The 19,256-nt window shown below is 46.9% G+C and overlaps 1 protein-coding gene across 7 annotated transcripts in view; it reads right to left on the bottom strand.

Moving 5' to 3' along the window:
• The window catches only part of LOC141110568 (uncharacterized), a 35,544-nt gene extending 17,176 nt beyond the window's left edge, over window positions 1–18,368 (bottom strand). For 3 of the 7 annotated variants that reach the window (XM_073601977.1, XM_073601974.1, XM_073601978.1), the window contains exon 1: window positions 18,143–18,368. Coding sequence is in view for 2 of the 7 variants with exons in the window: in XM_073601972.1 (XP_073458073.1) it covers window positions 9,508–9,517 (10 nt within the window). In the remaining 5 variants the exon portion in view is untranslated. Of the gene's footprint in view, window positions 1–9,130; window positions 9,271–9,507; window positions 10,579–18,142 lie in introns of those variants that run through there. The other 4 variants (XM_073601975.1, XM_073601972.1, XM_073601976.1 and 1 more) reach the window with 3 other exon arrangements.
• Between the last annotated feature and the right edge of the window lie 888 nt (window positions 18,369–19,256).

Raw genomic sequence — 19,256 nt, 5'->3', positions numbered from 1 at the left:
ATAGGGAATAGATTTATGGCATTTTTATTATAATTTATTTTATTTTTATTAGTAATCGATCTGTGATTTTTATCATGACTGCAACATTATGGCGGACAAATCAGACACTTTTGACACTTTTTTGGGACCATTGTCATTTACACAGCGATCAGTGCTATAAAAAGGGATTGATTACTGTGTAAATGACACTGGCAGGGAAGGGGTTAAACACTAGGGGGCAATTAAGGGGTTAAGTGTGTCCTAGGGAGGTGTTCTAACTGTGGGGGGGGGTGGGCTCACTACAACATGACAGAGATCAGAGCAGTAGATCCCTGTCATGTTGCTAGGCAGAACAGGGAAATGCCTTGCTTACATAGGCATCTCCCCGTTCTGCTGCTCTGTGTCACGTTTACGGGCCCCCGGCGGACATCGAGTCTGCGGAAACCGCGCGCACACCCACAGTTCCGCGTCTTAAAGGGGACGTACAGGTACGCCCATTTGTGCAGCTGTGCCATTGTGCCGACGTACATCGTTGTGCGCTGGTCGGCAAGCAAATACAGCGTGACATAAAATATTGTAACAACCACCATTGTATTCTCTAGGGTCTCTGCTGAAAAAAAAAAAAAATTCGGGAAAAATCGCAATCTCAATTCTTAATGATTAATCGTGCAGCTCCAAAATCCAGTTGAGCCCCGTAGCTGGCGCAACTTGTCATGCGATCTTATAGTTCCAAGTCGCACCCCACTGCCGGCAATCATGTCGCATGTCCAGGAATCCAGCGTCCCCCATACCTGGGCCGGTTCTTTGCCAGTCTCTGGGTCCTTGGCACGTCTACTAAGGGAAACTGGCTGTTCCTTGTAGCTTCACAGACGGCTTTCCAGTGCGCATGCTCAAGCCGCTCTGAGCTTTGTGAATGGTCCTGCAGCTTTCTGGGACTCAGATGGCTGCAGGCAAAGAGTGGAGGGGGGGGGGCAAACATCTACCCGGACTGCCTACATCAGCATCCCCATCAGAGTCCCCTTTTACATCAGAGTCCTCATTAGAGTCCCCCCTTACATCAGGCTCTCTATCAGGATATACTTTACATTAGCATCCCCATCAGACTCCCCTCTTTACATCAGGGTCCGCTTTAGGGTTTTCCCTTACATTGGAGTCCCCATCAAAGTCTGCTTTACATCAGGATGCCCATCAGTGTCCCCCATATATCAGGGTCCCCATCAGAGTCGGCTTTAAATCAGAGTCCCCTCTTTAAATCAGGGTCCCCATTAGTGTCCCCCTTACATCCTGTGCACACTGAGGATATGGCACTGACCCCATCTACAGGCCATACAAGATCTTGTAGTGGGCTGTAGTTTGAGGACCCCTGCCTATAACTTAACAAATCTTCACATCTTGAATTCAGTTCCAAACCGTCATTGTTTTTAAAATTAAAATAACAAAACATATCCTACTTACCTGCTCTGTGTAATGGTTTTGCACAGAGCAGCCCAGATCCTCTTCTTCTGGGGTCTCCAACTGGCGCTCTAGGCCCCTCCCCTTCGGCGGGTGCCCCCTCGGAAAGACGCTTTTCATGGGGGCACCTGTGCGTGCTCACTCCCAAGCCGCCCTGTCTGCGTCTATTGACTCAGAGTGGGCAGCTTAACCCCCCCCCCCCAACTGCCGTGTCACAGCATTTGATTGAAAGCCAACGGCTCCCGCTGCCCAATGAGGAGGGAGTCAACAGTGAGATCCGCTGCTCTCGTGCACATCGCTGAATCAAATCGGGCTCAGGTAAGCAAAACGGGGAGGGGGGAGGGGGGAGTGCAGCACAGAAGTTTTCCCAACTTGATTCATAGAATGCAATAAAAAGGAAGTAAACTTCAATCTAAGTTTTACCTAGAATAAGGCTTACCTATAGGTAGTGTAATTATCTCTTAAAAGTGCACCGTTTAGGTGATATTTACTGTACATGCAGCCAGTGACATCACTGGCGTATGCGCTCCGAAGGAACAGCCCGCCTATGCCGTTCCTTCAGAGCCCCGTGCCGTGACCGGTGGCTCCTGTGCGCATGCCGGAGTCCACAAACCCGGAAGGTAGACCAGGTGAAGATAGACGCCGTCTCCAGCGATCACATTGCATTGCTAGAAGGCTTTGTTATGAGGTACGTTTCACATAATGTGCTAGTATGTGATGTATACTAGCACATTATGACTTTGCCTTGCAGGTAAAAAAATAAAAATAAAAAGGGCCATGGTTTACATCCGCTTTAAGGTGAAAAACCTTAACTACTTCAATACCGGGCATTTACACCCCCCTTCCTGCCCAGGCCAATTTTCAGCTTTCAGCTCTGTTGCTGTTTAAATGACAATTGCGCGGTCATGCTACACTGTGCCCAAACAGAATTGTTATCATTTTGTTCCCACAAATAGAGCTTTCTTTTGGTGGTATTTGATCACCTCTGCAGTTTTTATTGTTTGCGCAACAAATAAAAAAAGACCAAAAATTTTGAATTTTGTTTCTGTTATAAAATTTTGTAAATAAGTAAGTTTTCTCCTTCACTGATGGACACTGATAAGGTGGCACTGACAGGCACTAATGAGGTGGCACTGATGGGTGGCACTGATATGCATTGATAGGCGGCACTGATGGGTGGCACTGATATGCAGCACTGATGGGCATTGATAGGTGGCACTGATAGGCACTCATTGGTGGCACTCATGGGCACTGATAGGTGACACTGATGGGCACTGAAAGGCTGCACTGTTGGGCACTTATGGGTTGCACTGATAGATGCCATTGATAGGCTTCACTGATGGCACTGGTAATGGGCACTGATTGGCATTGTCCCTGGTGGTCTAGCGTGGCATACCTGGTGGTCCAGTGTGGTGGCATCCCTGGTGGTCCTGGCGGCATCCTTGTGGTCCTGGGTGGGCATCCGAGGGGGTGGCTGCGCTGATAAACAATCAGCACAGACCCCCCCCTGTCAGGAGAGCAGCCGATCGGCTCTCCTCTACTTGCGACTGTGAGACGCGAGTGAGGAAAAGCCGATCACCGGCTCTCCCTGTTTACATCGTGATCAGCTGTGATTGGACACGGCTGATCACGTGGTAAAGAGGCTCCGTCAGAGACTCTTTACCTAGATCAGTGGTGAAGCCGAATCAGAATGACACACCGCACCACCGATCACCACGATGATCCGCGAGAGCGGTCCTTCTGGAGGGCCGTCATATGACGTCCACCCAGAACGAGAGCCGCCCCGCCGTCATTTGACAGCCGGCGGGCAGGAAGCGGTTAAAGTGGTTGTAAAGTCAGAATGATTTTTTATAGTAATGCATTCTATGCTTTAAGATAAAAAAAAAAACCTTCAGTGTGCAGCAGCCCCCCTAATACTTACCTGAGCCCCCTATTCATCCAGTGAGGTTGCACGAGAGTCTCGGCTGCCGGGGACTCACCCTCCTCATTGGCTGAAACAGCAGCGGGGAGCCATTGGCTCCCACTGCTATCAAAGTCAGTGAGCCAATGAGGAGAGAGAGGGGGTGGGGCCGAACCGCAGCTTTGTGTCTGAATGGACACACAGAACAGTGACTCGGATCATGGCGCCCCCATAGCAAGCTGCTTGCTGTGGGGGCAGGAGGGAGGGGCCAGAAGCACTGACGAGGGACCGAGAAGAGGGGGATCCAGGCTGCTCTGTGCAAAACCATTACACAGAGCAGGCAAGTATAACATGTTTGTTATTTTTAAATAAAATTTTAACATTTTTAAAAAAAAGAGACTTTAGTATCACTTCAGTCGTTTTTTCTATTAAATCTTCTGCCCTTGTTGTTATTTTAACTTTGAATAGTAAAACTTTTTTTTTCTGCCAGTAAATACCCTATACAGCCCACTTCCCGTTCCTTGTCTGGTAAAAAGCCTAGGCTTATGATATCATGCACAGCTCTCTCTCTCACTTTTGTGAGTGTTTGCCAGGAAGGGAGGGGGGGGGGGGTGAGTCATAAGAGGGTCAATGAGTGCTGCAGAACTGGAGGTGTGCCTCTGTGTGTCAATGCAGGAAGTGAACAGGCAGCAGCTTCAGCTGCCCACAGTTAAAATGGCTGCAGCCAGACTCAGTGGAGGGAGAATTCTGCAGCGTATTTGGCAAGTACAGAATTACAGTATATATATATATGTATATATATATATATATATATATATATATAATGCAAAGTGTGGTTGGAGGGAAGCTTCAGAATGGCAAAGATATTTTTATTACAAATTATGTGAGCAGACTGCAGTTCCTCTTTAATGAGTATGATGAATGCAGAGCTTGTCAAAGCACCAAAAACACGCTCACAAGTGTAAATGGGGCCTTACTAAAAAAAAAAAAAAGAAGAAAAACATCAATATTTTATGAAGCGATTAGTTACCAAACAGATCGGGTCCTATGAGGCATTCCGACCAATTAGCGTTTTCTTCGTTATCATTAAAACCATGATCACTGCTATGTCAGGCGGCCCCGTTCGGCTGCGCTCGGCTTAGAAGGGAGTTTTGAAGAGTGGTAGAGCCATTCATTTGCCAGCACAGTGCTGTCTCACCCTGGACCTAATGAAGACCACATTCACACACAAGGGTATTGATCTGCAGGTCTTTAATGGAGTCATCACGCTGTGAGTGACAGCGCCCGGCTCCAGTACAGTAGTTACTGGCCGGCGGTGGATCATCGCGGTGGGCGTACGCGCCATTGTGACACATGTATTTGTGATTTATGCAGATTTGGGTTAGGCCTGACAAGTAGAAGAGAACAGGGCTTTGAACGCTTGCCCAAAAATAGGATGGAAAGGAATTAATGTGCATTATCATTTAAAGCTGAACTCCGAGCACAAATATTTTTATTTATTATTGTTATACAACATGAGGGCAGACAGTACAACTACAATACAAATCAATACAGGAGGGATCAGAGGGCCCTGCTTGTTGGAGCTTACAATCATTTAACTACTTGACGTCCGCGCTATAGCCGAATGACGGCCACAGCGCAGACCTGAATTTCCGGGAGGCTGTCATATGACGGCCTCCCCTGTGCACGCTCCCTGCAGGGCACACGCTGTGATCACAGAGTCACTGAGACTCGGGTGATCACCAATCCAATTACCATGTTATCAGCTGTCAGCCAATGACAGCTGATCACGTGATGTAAACAAAAGCTCGGCAATGTTTTTATTTTTCCTCCTCACACTGACAGCGTGAGGAGAAAAAAAAGCCGATCGCCGGCTCATCTGCAAGGAACATCGGTCCCGAAGAGGAAGAGGCAATTATGCCACCTGCCATTGCCACCTACCAGTGCCACCTGCCATTGCCACCTAACAGTGCCCACAGTGCCCACCAGTGCCACCTATCAATGCCCACAAGTGGTGCCAATCAGTGCCACCTAGCAGTGCTGCCTATCAGTGTAACCAATCAGTGCCCATTATTGCCACCCATCAGTGCCGCCTCATCAGCATACATCAATGAAGGAGAAAAAAAAATTACCTGTTTTAACATTTTTTTTTAAATTTGGTCTTTTTAAATTTTTTTAACAAAAAATAAAAAAAACGCAGAGGTGATCAAATACCACCAAAAGAAAGTTCTATTTGTGGGAAAAAAATGATAACAATTTCATTTGGGTACAGTGTTGTATGACCGCGCAATTGTCATTCAAAGTGCGTCAGCGCTGAAAGGTGAAAATTGGTCTGGATAGGAGGGGGGTTTAAGTACCCTGTAAGCAAGTGGTTAAATATATTCTTCAATAGCCACAGAGTATATAAATCCACTTTGTATGTACCCAATGCAAAAAGAGTTGCAATATCATCCCTGTGCTTTACATAGCCAGTGCAGAGAGCAGAGCTGTGGGAGGGGGCCAGCAGGCCCTACACACTACAGGCTGCCTGCAGAAAACTACAGGGGCGGAGACAAGACCTGTCACCCTGCACAAGGAGAAAGAGCAGAGCTGTGGGAGGGGCCCAGCAGGCTCCACCCACTAGGGCTGCCTGACGAAAACTACAGGAGGGGGCGGAGACAGGACTAGTCACCCTGCACAAGGAGAGAGAGCAGAACTGTAGGAGGGGCCCAGCAGGCTCCACCCACTACAGGTTGCCTGCAGAAAACTACAGGAGGGGGCGGAGACAAGACCAGTCACCCTGCACAAGGAGAGAGATCAGCAGTGAGCGGTCTTTATTACAGGAAGGAAAAGTCTCACACTGGATTATTGCACAGATCTGGAAGAAATACACAAAGTACACCGAGATTCAAGGAAGAATACACAGGACGAATGGATTTAGGGCCCAATCACACCAGAACGCAGTGTAGGAAATCGGCGTTCTGTTTGCATTTCAAAACGCACTGCACTTGTGATCTGTAGTCAATGTTAGCTTAATAACACCCCAAAACACAGGTTGCAAACTGCAATCCGGTCAACGTGCTTTATTTAATGTAATCGTCACCTGCCGATTACATAGTACAGAGGCAGAACGACAATCTGCCTATGTAAACAAGGCAATCTGCCACTTCCTGGTCCGCGGAGCTCCTCGAGACTTCCTCCTTCACCTGTGCTCCTGGGAAATGATGACACATCATTTCCCGTAGTCTGTGGGCAGTACTGTGCTCTGCGCTACGGCCGCCATTAAATTGCGCATGCGCGAGATCAAGAGGTGCATGCTGGTTACCAAGCAAGCACCTCTCCCAAGGTATTCCAGGAAGCGATCTAGATTGGGCTTCACATGCCCACATTAAGGATAGAAACGGCCACAAACAGGAGCATAAAAGATACAAGCAAGATAATTATATTATTTAAAAAGCGATCTTGATCATTGTATTGTCTGTTTGAAATTTAATTGCAATAATGCTAGGGAGGTGGAGTCAAATGCAAAGCTCCCTCTAGTGGCTAATCTACAAATCAGTAAATTTAACCACCTTCTATCTGTAGAAGGCTTGTGTCGATAAGCTTCTGTTTGCTTCAAATGGGGTTGGTATTCCCATATGACTTAATGGGAATTCAAAACCTGCTTGAAGCAGGTCATAAGGAAGTCAACCGCACGACATAAGAACCGGTCATTGAAGTCTGGATGATCTCACGAAGGATCTCAAACTGATGCCATTAACACAAATCCAAAGATTGTCAACATTGCTCAGAATGATTTCTTGTATTTAGACCTGCACAATTCTGGATAAAATGAGAATCACGATTTTTTTGCTTAGAATCACGATCACGATTCACATCATCTTTCACATTATACACAAAATTGGGTTAACTTTACGGTTTGGTTTCTTCAAAGTATTTTTTCCCAAATAATTGTGTTTGAAAGACCGCTGCGCAAATACAGTGTGACATATAATATTGCAACGACCGCCATTTTATTCTCTAGGGTCTCTGCTAAAAAAAAATATATAATAATTAATAAGCAAGTAAATTTCTAGCAAAAAATACTGATTTTAACTTGTAAGCAACAAGTGTCAAAAAAAGGCTTAGGCTTTAAGTGGTTAAACTGACTTCATTTCGAAGTTCATTCCTTTGATCTCTAAAAGAACAGAAGGATACAATGTTTCTTTTTATCTCTCTTTCAGCGCTGAGCAACGTTGTTGATAAACATTTCCGGCTGCTTTTTTTTTTTTGGACAGCTGTGAGCAAGAGAACTGCACTGTTTACATGAATCATGGAAATGCTAGAATAGGATCGTGAGGGTTGAATCGAGATCGCAATTTTTTTAATGAATAATCGTGCAGCTTTACCTGTACTGGAGGAATGCTAAAGTGGACCTAGCATACATGTTAAATAATGTGTGTGTAAGTAGAACACATTCATGTATTAGGCAAGAGAAATGTTCCAAACGCCGCACACCAACATGCCCTACAGTCACCTTAGTAAAGAAGCCTCAGCCCTGCTCAGTCCAGGCCACTCCCCCAATGCATTTCACCCCACCTACGGGACTTACTCATAACCTCCATGACTAAGCCCTGTGGTCAGGACGAAACATGTCTGAGGCGTGGGTTGAACAGAGCTAGGCTGAGGCTGCTTTACTAAGGTGACTGTTGGGCATGTTGGTGTGCAGCGTTTGGGACATTTCTCTAGTGTCCTTCTCTGAGCTGGCCGCTCATCTGTCGGCTAATTGCCAGCTTCTATCTCTCCACAGTGACTCACCTGTTGATATCCTGCTCATCAGTCCTGACTACTTAAGCCGTCCAGTCCAGATGATCTCTGCCTTCACCTTGGTCACATCTCTAAAGACGCTCTCCTGTGTTCCTGTTAAAGCGGAGGTCCGCCGATTTAAATTTTTTTATTAAGTCAGCAGCTACAAATACTTTTAAAATAAGGACACTTACCTGTCCAGGGAACCCGTGATGTCGGCACCCAAAGCAAATCTATCCCTCGGCTGTCGGGTGCTGCCGCCGCCATCTTTGGTAAGGGAATCAGGAAGTGAAGCCTTGCGGCTTCACTTCCTGGTTCCCTACTGTGCATGCGCGACTTGTGCTATCCCACTTGTCCCTGCTGTCTTCTGGGACCTGTGTGTCTCCCAGAAGACAGCGGAGGGGGGACGGAGAAGGCGCCGGAAGTGGCATAGATACCTGCAGGTGGCTCGGGTATCTATGCCCGGAAGTGGGAGCAAAATACCTGTATTAGACAGGTATCTGCTCCCCCGTCCCACCTGAAAGGTGCCAAATGTGACATCAGATGGGCGGAGGAACTGGAAAAGCGGAAGTTCCATTTTTGGGTGGAACTCCTTCTGGCTCCATATCCTACTTGCTGTTCTACTACGCTGTTCTCTGGCTCCCTGACATTTTGGCTTGTCTGACTATCCATTCCAGTTCCTGAACTCTGGTTATGTTTTGACTACGTTTACTCTGTTTACCTTTTTTTAAAGAAGTGATTTAACTGTACTTCTGTCTCAGTCTGATTCATGGTTTCTGACATCTAGCTAGATTTAGTACACAGAGCCAGGACGGGCTCTCCCCAGCCAGCACCTATAGTGTGAGCCACCAGATGGGGATGAAGGAGACTGGAGCTGCGCCACCAGTTTTCTGAAGCCACATCCAGGTATTGATTATCTCACAGAGATCAGTCCCCCTGACTATACTATCATATATATTCGTAGATTTAAAAAAAAAAAAAAAAAAAAAAAAAAAAAAACACACACACTACAGGATCAGAAATAGTGAGTCTCACTTTCTGGGCAAAGCAGCTCTACAGCACAGAGGACTCCTTAAAAGCGCACGCCAACCGAACAATTGACATTACGATGGCCATTACATCTACTGAAGAATCGTCCTCTCTCCGACTTTCTCTTTAATCCCCGCTCTGCAGCACTGCCGAAAAAGGTGCAGATCATTTTATTTTGCATAACATTTTTTTTTTCCCCATCACGTACGTTCCAATTATAGAAAATGTTTGTGCGCGCAGGAAGCGAGCCGGTAATGATGCCGCCTCCCATTTAGTAAAATAACATTTGCTTAGTGGAGACTGTGTGATCTGGATATTGACAAGCGGCAGACAGCTGTGAAAATTTCCCCGAGAATGTTAATGTAGCAGCAAAAATTCCTCACCGTCTCCCATTCGCTGTAATTAGACTTCACTCCGAGCGCTGGCGGCCCGGTGCCGCGGCTTCCGAGAACCTGTTTGATGTGAGGACATAAGGCGTGTAAGTATCCGCATAAATCTTTTATACAATCGCCAGCAGAACCGCATAAAATCAGCATTCTGCTTATAGAAAGAGCCTCTATTGGGAATTGTATGGATATTTAAGAGCCGCTATAAACGCAAGCTTGTTGCATTTAGGGGGATATTTTTAATTTGATGTTTTACTGAAAAGCAAAAAAATGCACCAACTCATAACATTACAATAGTCTGGGCGCTTTGCTGAAAAAGCTATGTTGCAGTCTGTGCTGGGAGGACAATGCACTGCAGACCGCATTCTTTAAAGGCCCCTTCATACCAGCCCTGTTCGCTGCGGTGGGTTAAACGCATGCTTGTTGTGTTGGGGCAATCCGATAATTTGAATGGGCTACCCAACGTGCCAATATTTATGCAAGTGGCATTTTGAACAGATTAGTGCGCTGTGCTGCATCGTATGTTTGTTGGCATGGTGCACCAAGGTGACACATTCCATTTGTTGGCACGGTACTGTTTTCTGTAATGAGTGGAGGTCAGAGGGAGATACCGATGAGAGCTACGAGGTGTTATAGTGCCCCATCCAAGGTGTGAAGTCTCATTACCTGTTGGTCTTCACCATAGCTCCTGATGGTGCAGATGGGCCGGAAATCCCAGAGGGCCCTGGTTTACTTTGATGGAAAAGGGCAGCAGGTCGTGGCCCCCGGGATAACCCTACCAAGGGGTTGCTGGAACAGAAGGGCTACGGTGTAGAGACTTTTTATGAGGTGGTAGACAAGAGAGCAGTCGGGTTCAGGCAGAGATCATGGTAGGCAGCAGGCAAGTCAGTAGTCAAGTCCACACAAAGGTCGTGGTAGGCAGCATGCAATTGAGTAGTCAGGTCCAGGGAGGGGTCACTATCAGGCAAGTGAGTAGTCAGGTCCAGGCAGAAGTCTTGGCAGGCAGCAGACAAGAGAATAGTCAAGTCCAGGCAGAGGTTGTGGCAGGTATCAGACAAGACAGTAGTCAGGTCCAGGCAGAGATCATGGCAAGCGCAAACAAGAAAGTAGTCAGGCCCAGGCAGAGGTTGTGGCAGGCAGCAAGCAAGAAAGTAGTCAAATCCAGTCAGAGGTCATGGTAGGCAGCATATAAAGGTAGTCAGGTCCAGACAGAGGTCATGGCAGATGGCAGACAAAAGAATAGTCAGGTCCAGGCAGAGGTCATGGTAGGCACCAAGAGATCAGTCTGGTCCAGGCAGTGTTTGTGGCAGGCAGTATACAAGAGAGTAGTCAGGTCCAGGCACAGGCAGTGGCAGGTGGCAGACAAGAGTAATCAGGTCCAGTTAAGAGGTCATGGCAGGCCTTACAGAAGAGAGTAATCAGGTACAGATAAAGATTGTGGCAGGAGGCAGACAAGAGAGTAGTCGGGTCCACACAGAAATTGTGGCAGGCAGCAGGCAAGTCAGTAGTCAAGTCCAGACAGAGGTCGTGGTAGGCAGCATGCCATTAAAGTAGTCAGGTCCAGGCAGAGGTCACCATCAGGAAAGTGGGTAGTCGGGTCCAGGCAGAAGTCATGGTAGGCAGCAGGCAAAAGAGTAGTCAGGTCCAGGAGGAGGTTGTGGAAGATGTCAGACAAGAGAGTAGAAAAGTATTGAAGTATTATGGGAATTTTAAAGGTGCATATACTAGTAGACAGATCCAAAGAGATACATTTGAAAGAGAAACACTTTATTTTAACATTGGTTAAAAAATGTTTAAAAACAGTTTTACAGCAAGTACATGTGGTACAGTCCATATGGATACAGCAAAATTCATGTGGTTACCAACATTTTTCGCCCTTAACATGGACTTCCTCAGGGGATGCTGTCCACTTAGAAACAAAAGCCTGCCTAGGATCCAAGATAAATATATCAAAATGCAATCAATGGAGATTCAGGAATGCTACAAATGCCACAGCAAGCCAAGGACAGCAGGTGACCATAGGAGGCATTTAAGGACCAAAGAATATGGCTAGCAAAAAACACAAAACATCCAGGGACACAGAGTTTCCAGGGCAGGGCAATCATACTGTATATGGAACTGAAGTCAAGCGTGTCCCTGTGGTTCCAGGCTGGAATTTTTTAACCAATGTTAAAATAAAAAGTGTTTCTCTTTAGATATATCTCTTTGGATTTACTATTATATGCACCTTAAAAATCCCATAATCCCTTTTTTATCTCGGGGGGGGTGGTGCTAAATTCTGTGTTTTGTCCATGGTTAAGATAATATCAGACAAGAGAGTAGTTAAGTTCAGACAGAAGTTGCGGCAGGCATCAGAAAATAGTAGTCCAGTCCAGGCAAAGCTCATAGCAGGCAGCAAACAAGAAAGTAATCAGATTCAGGCAGAGGTCGTGGCAGAGGGTGGTCAGGTCCAGGCAGAGGTCATGCTAGGCAGCGGACAATAGTATTCAGATCCAAACAGAGGTTGTGGCAGGCAAAACAGTAGTCATGTCCAGGCAGAGGTCGTGGCAGACAGCAGAAAAGACCATAGTCACGTCCAGACAGAGGCTGTGATAGGAAGCAGGCAATTGAGCAGTTAGGTCCAGGCAGGGGTCACTATAATGCAAGTGAGTAGTCAAGTCCAGGCAGAGGTTGTGGCAGGCATCAGACAAGGGAGTAGTTAGTTCCAGGCAGAGGAACCCTAGTTAGTACCCTGGCAAAGGTCATGGCAGGCGGCAAACAAGAAGGTAGTCAGATCCAGAGAGAAGTCATGGCAGAGAGTGGTCAGGTTCGGGCAGAGGTCATTTAAGGCAGCAGATAAGAGTAGCCAGGTCCAGACAGGAGTTGTGGCAAGCAAAAGAGTAGTCAGGTCCAGACAGAGGTAGTGGCAGATGGCAGACAAGAGCTTATTCAGGTTCAGACAAAGGTTGTGGCAGGCAGCAGGCAAGAGTGAAGTCAGGTCCAGGCACAGGCAGCAGACAGGAGAGTAGTCAGGTCCAGTTAGAAGTCATGGCAGGCCTCACAGAAAAGAGTAGTCAGGTACAGGCAAAGATTGTTGCAGGTGGCAGACAAGAGAGTAGTCAGGTCCAGACAAAGGCCGTGGCAGGAGAGTAGTCAAGTCAGAGCAGAGGTCTTGGCCAGCAGCGAGTGAGAGTAGAATAGCCAGGTCCCATAGTTGGCAAGCAAATAGGCTGGTCAATCCAGAATGGCAACAAACAGGCAACTGGCAAGTAAGTATTATGCCCCGTACACACGATCAGACTTTCCGCAAACAAAACCATGGATTTTTGTTCGAAGGTTGTTGGCTCCAACTTGTCTTGCATACACACGGTCACACAAATGTTGGTCAACAATTACGAACGTGAGAACGCGGTGACGTACAAGATGTACAACGTGCCGAGAAAAAGGAAGTTCAATAGCCAGTGGGGCTCCTTCTGCTTGATACCGAGCATGCGTGAACTTGTGTGCGTCGGACTTGTGTACCCACGATTGGAAATTCCGACAACAAAGTTTTGTTGGCAGAAAATTTGAGAACCTGCTAGCCAACATTTGTTGGCGGAAAGTCCAACAACAAATGTTTGATAGAGCATACACACGGTCAGACTTTCAGCCAAGTTCAAATCCAACATTTGTTTCAGAAAATCCGATTGTGTGTACGGGGCATTAGAGTGTTTTTGCTCTCAGGTAGTTGGCCAGAAGATACATCACGAGCACTTCTGGTCGGTGGACACACCCAGCATTGTTACTAGGAACTCTGGAAGCTCTGGAGGTCTTAAGAATGTTAGAATAGTGGGGATCCTGTGAGGAATTCTGGAAGACCTGGCAGGAATCCAGTACTGTAACAGGTGGGCACTGGAGATCGACACTCCTGGAAATGTTGGGACCTGATCTTTCTCTGCCTTTTCATTTTCACTTACAGGCCCCCTTCCAACCCTTTTACTGGACAGTGAAGGAAGAAGCAACATGCCGATGGGCCCATCTCTCTGTTACTCTGCTCAATCCTCCTATCAGCATGTTCCTTGCACAGTAACACACCTGATTGGCCCCTTGTGCTGCTTCTTCTTTCCCCAGTGTGAGCTCTGTGGTACTGACTGTGCAGTAGACTGCAGGTGTAAAAGTTTTTTTTAATGAATACAGCGTTGCACCAACTCATGTAATGTGTCATGGGCCAAAGTAGTGCATGTAGTATTTTCAACAGTGTACTGCAACACAACGCATGTTAGTGCGCTGCTACATGTTATGTTTGCGGCAACGCACGTCCATTGGCAAGGTGCATTGGGATGCCTTTCAGGATGGATTTGTTTGAATCGGATGTGAGAGTGTGAATGGGCCCATAATGCATGTTGCCTGCCTATCAAGATAATCTGGTGGTGTCAATACTTTGAGTCAATGACCTGAAAACAAACATGCAACCAGTGAAGTCAGATCCCTGGATATATATCTGGTCCAGGTCAGTGACTAAGGAGCCAGTTTATAAAGTAAAGCAGATATTGCTATCAGCTTTTAGTTATACTATGCAGTCCAATCCCACAGCCTGCATTTTGCAGCCCATTCATAAAATGCAGGTGGCAATAGTGATCCTGTAGTACTTCACAGAGATCGCTCTGTCTAACACAGATCACCTAACTGGGCGGACTTCCTCAGTAGGGATATGCCGCTGCTGTTCAAGAGCGCATTCAGACAGGCATATTTATTTACCCTGGCAGCAGGGTAAAATCTTCTCAGTGTGCTGTATATATGTAATGCTTTTGCAACGTTTACATATGCATAGTATAACCAAACTCAAAGTACACATGGAACTGCACTGGCAGCATGGTCCACTCACTTCCATAGCAACCAGTGACATCAGGCCTGCATCCTACCAACCAAGGACACTAGGCAGCAGGGTCTGCCTCCTTCCTTTGAAACCTGGGAAATTCAGCCTGTAGCCTAGCAACCAAGTAAGCTAGGCAGCAGGATCTGCCTCCATCCTTAGCAACCTGGGACATTAGGCCTGCATCCTCGTAACCAAGGACACTAGGCAGCAAGGTCCGCCTCCTTCCATACCAACCTGGGGCATTAGACCTGCATCTTAGCAACCAAGGATGCTAGGCAGCAAGGTCTGCTTTCTTCTTTAGCAACCTGGGACATTAGGCACGCAGGCCAGCAACCAAAGACACTAGGCAACAGGGTCCACCTCCTTCCCTAACAACCCAGGGACATTAGGCCTGCATCCTACCAACCAAGGATGCTAGGCAGCAGGGTCCACCTCCTTTCCTAGAAACCTGGGACATTAGGCCTGCATCCTAGCAACCAAGGATGCTAGGCAGCAGGGTCCACCTCCTTTCCTAGAAACCTGGGACATTAGGCCTGCATCCTAGCAACCAAGGATGCTAGGCAGCAGGGTCCACCTCCTTTCCTAGAAACCTGGGACATTAGGCCTGCATCCTAGCAACCAAGGACACTAGGCAACAGGGTCTGCCTCCTTCCTTAGTAACCTGGGACATTCAGCCTGTATCCTAGCAACCAAGGAAGCTAGGCAGCAGAGTCTGCATCCTTCCTTAGCAACCTGGGACATTCAGCCTGTATCCTAGCAACCAAGGAAGCTAGGCAGCAGGGTCTGCATCCTTCCTTAGCAACCTGGGACATTTAGCCTGTATCCTAGCAACCAAGGAAGCTAGGCAGCAGGGTCTGCATCCTTCCTTAGCAACCTGGGACATTTAGCCTGTATCCTAACAACCAAGGAAGCTAGGCAGCAGGGTCTGAATCCTTCCTTAGCAACCTGGGACATTTAGCCTGTATCCTAACAACCAAGGAAGCTAGGCAGCAGGGTCTGCATCCTTCCTTAGAAACCTAAGACATTAGGCCTGCATCCTAGTAACCAAGGACACTAGGCAGCAGGGTCTGCCTCCTTCCCTACTAACCTGGGGCATTAGGCCTGCATCTGAGCAACCAAGAATGCTAGGCAGCGGGGTCTGCTTTCTTCTTTAGCAACCTGGGACATTAGGCCCGCAGGCCAGCAAGCAAAGACGCTAGGCAGCAGGGTTTGCCCCCTTCCTTAGCAACCTGAGATATAAGGCCTGCATCCTAGTAACCAAAGATGCTAAATAGCAAGGCTTGCCTCCTTCCCTAACAACCGGGGACATTAAGCCTACATCCTAGCACCAGGGATGCTAGGTAGCAGGGTCTGCCTCCTCACCTAGCAACCTGAAATATTAGGTATGCATCTCAGCAACCAAAGACACTCGGCAGCATTTACATGTGATTAATGTGTGGGCAACAGGTATTAACGAGCCTTGGTTAATGGCCATTTTTAAAACACTTCCTGTGAGTGGAGGAGGTCATAGACCCACAGGGAGGAGCATAAGCACAAAACTCTTTACTCACAGTACACAGAGAACTGCGCTGGCAGCATAGTCCGCTCCATTTCTAGCAACCAGGGACATTGGGCCTGCATCCTAGTAATTAAGGACACAAAGCAGCAGGGTCTGCCTCCTTCCCTAGCAACCTGGGACATTGGGCCTGCATCCTAGTAATTAAGGACGCAAAGCAGTTCCCTAGCAACCTGGGACATTAGGCCTGTATCCTAGGAATCAAGGACGCAAAGCAGCAGGGTCTGCCTCCTTCCCTAGCAACCTGGGACATTAGGCCTGTATCCTAGGAACCAAGGACGCAAAGCAGCAGGGTCTGCCTCCTTCTGTAGAAACCTGAGACATTAAGCCTGCATCCAAATACTAAGGACGCTAATCAGCAGGATCCACCATCTTCCCTAGCAACCTGGGACATTAGGCCTGTCAACTAGCAACCAAGGATGCTAAGGATAGGCAATAATTTCCCTTCGGGATTAATAAAGTATTCTGAATCTGAATAACAAGGGACAATAGGCAGCATTTACGTGCTTTTTGATGTATGGCCAACAGGTATTAACAAGCCTCTGTCAATGGCCACTTTTACTCTACTAGCTGTAAGTGCAGGGTGTCATAAACCTGCCCCCGGGGGGAGGGGCATCAGCGCAGAACCCTTCACTCACAGTACACAGAGAACTGCGCTGACATCATCACGCCATAAACACACGTCATTGATCGCAAATACGATATAATATACAAACTGTTGGTGATCAGTATGCTGGAGACTCTGCAAAAAGCCTCATCTTCCTGTGTACTGTTACACTAGACCAGCAATACACCACCAGATGCAGTCTGGGGAACTACAGGTCCCAGCATGCACTGCAAGGCCACTAATGGTCACCTGACAGGGAGACAGTCCTGGGTACCTCCCTGTACAGGATCAAGCATCATATACAAGGGGAAGTGGGGTGATGATGTCATCATACAGTCTTGTAGAACTGTCACATAGTATTATATGATGTCATACAGTAGCATATAATGTCATATAGTATTGTATGATGTTATGGCCTATTGTAAAATGTAATCCAGTACTGTATGATGCCATACAATATTATATGTCATGCAGTATTCTATGATGTCACAGTGTATTGCAGAATGTCATGCAATATTCTATGATGTCATGGCGTAGTGCAGAATGTCATGCAATATTCTATGATGTCATGGCGTAGTGCAGAATGTCATGCAATATTCTATGATGTCACGGCGTACTGCAGAATGTCGTGCAATATTCTATAATGTCACGACGTATTGCAGAATGTCATGCAATATTCTATGATGTCACAACGTATTGCAGAAAGTCGTGCAATAGTCTATGATGTCATGGCGTATTGCAGATAGTCGTGCAATATTCTATGATGTCACTGCGTATTGCAGAAAGTCGTGCAATATTCTATGATGTCACAACGTATTGCAGAAAGTCGTGTAATAATCTATGATGTCACGGCGTATTGCAGATAGTCGTGCAATATTCTATGATGTCACAACGTATTGCAGAAAGTCGTGCAATATTCTATGTCATGGCATATTGCAGAACGTCGCGCAATATTCTATGATGTCATGGCGTATTGCAGAATGTCACACAATATTCTATGATGTCACGGCATATTGCAGAACGTCGTGCAATATTCTATGATGTTGTGGCTTATTGCAGAATGTCACACAATATTCTATGATGTCACGGCATATTGCAGAACGTCATGCAATATTCTATGATGTAATGGCGTATTGCAGAATGTCGCGCAATATTCTATGATGTCATGGCGTATTGCAGAATGTTGCGCAATATTCTATGATGTCATGGCGTATTGCAGAATGCCGCACAATATTCTATGATGTCATGGCGTATTGCAGAATGCCGCACAATATTCTATGATGTCATAGCGTATTGCAGAATGTCATGCAATATTCTATGATGTCGTGGCGTATTGCAGAACGTCGTGCAATATTCTATGATGTCATGGCGTATTGCAGAATGTCGCACAATATTCTATGATGTTGTGGCGTATTGCAGAATGTCGCACAATATTCTATGATGTCATGGCGTATTGCAGAATGCTTTGCAGTATTATAAGCTGTCATGTCATACTGTAGAAAGTCATATAGTATTAAATGATGTCATGCAGTATTGTAGAATATCATACAGTATTCTATGATGTCACGCAGTATTGCAGGCTATCACACAGTAAGCTGTCACCTGTCACATCCCACCATGCACCCAACACACTCACCTTTCCAGGGATCACGTGACTGATCACAGGGCGGACCGCTGATGAGCACCTAGTACAGAGCAGCGCTGTGACCCCGCCCCCTTTTTCCCCAATCACCTCGCGCCCTCTGACATCCCACGGTTTGACAGCTCAGATCACGTGACTCCGCCCTTCTCACCTCTCCAGCTACTGAGCCGATGTCTTCGGCGGTGGGCGGGACTGTGTTGGTAGCGCCCGGGACGTCATGCCGCACGCCGTAAAGAGGCTCTGCGTCTTGCGATCGTCCGGCTGCAGTGGCCATCTTGGTTGTGGGAAATTTGTATTGTGTGTAGAGCATAGGCTGTGATGGAGGCAGGAGAGGAGAGATGTGGTGTCTGGCAGAATTCTCTTTATTGCATTAGATTTGTAATAAAGTTTAAAGTAAAAAAAAAAAAAAAAAACAAGCGATGTGTCATGCATTGCAGCGAGTGTCCACCATGCACGGGCCCAAAAGCCTCCGCAAGGCCTCCTTTCATGTGGGCACAGTCGTGTGGCAAATCCAGGTGCCTCATCTGCCTGTCAAAACCTGGCACAGTGCGACTGGATATACGCATATACACCACCATTGCTTGGCGCAGCGACAGAGTAAAAAAACATAAGGCATTATGCACTTAGCAGGTGATACACATAGAAGTGAATGTCACTGCGCATATTGGACATGCCTGAGGTGCAGTGAAGATAAAAAAATATATAGGCCATTTACTTACCTCATGAAGCCTGACTGTAAAACTCCTAGGACGTTGCTAAGAGACGCCTAGCTGTTATTATTTAGGCTGGGTTCACACTATTGCGAATTGGATGCGGGTTCCCTGCATTCAATTCGCAATAGCAGGAGATTTTGACCGGCTCCCTATGGAGCCTTTTCACATATCTCCGCTGCGATTTGCACCGGAGCCCTGTGCGTCTTTTGGGTCGTTTCAGGTCCGAATGGTAAACGGGGACGCGCTGCTGCAAGCCGCATGCAAAGATAGTGTGAACTAGGGTTGCCACCTCATCCCTTTAAACCCGAACACATATTAATTACACAGGTTCTGTGGCTGATTAAGGTGGTAATTAAACTCACTTAGTCCCTTACCTGCATTGAATTAGCCACAGA

This window comes from Aquarana catesbeiana, linkage group LG10 (assembly GCF_042186555.1).
Source record: "Aquarana catesbeiana isolate 2022-GZ linkage group LG10, ASM4218655v1, whole genome shotgun sequence".
In the NCBI taxonomy this organism is placed as follows: Eukaryota; Metazoa; Chordata; class Amphibia; order Anura; family Ranidae; genus Aquarana; species Aquarana catesbeiana.
This window is presented reverse-complemented; position numbering and strand designations above follow the sequence as displayed.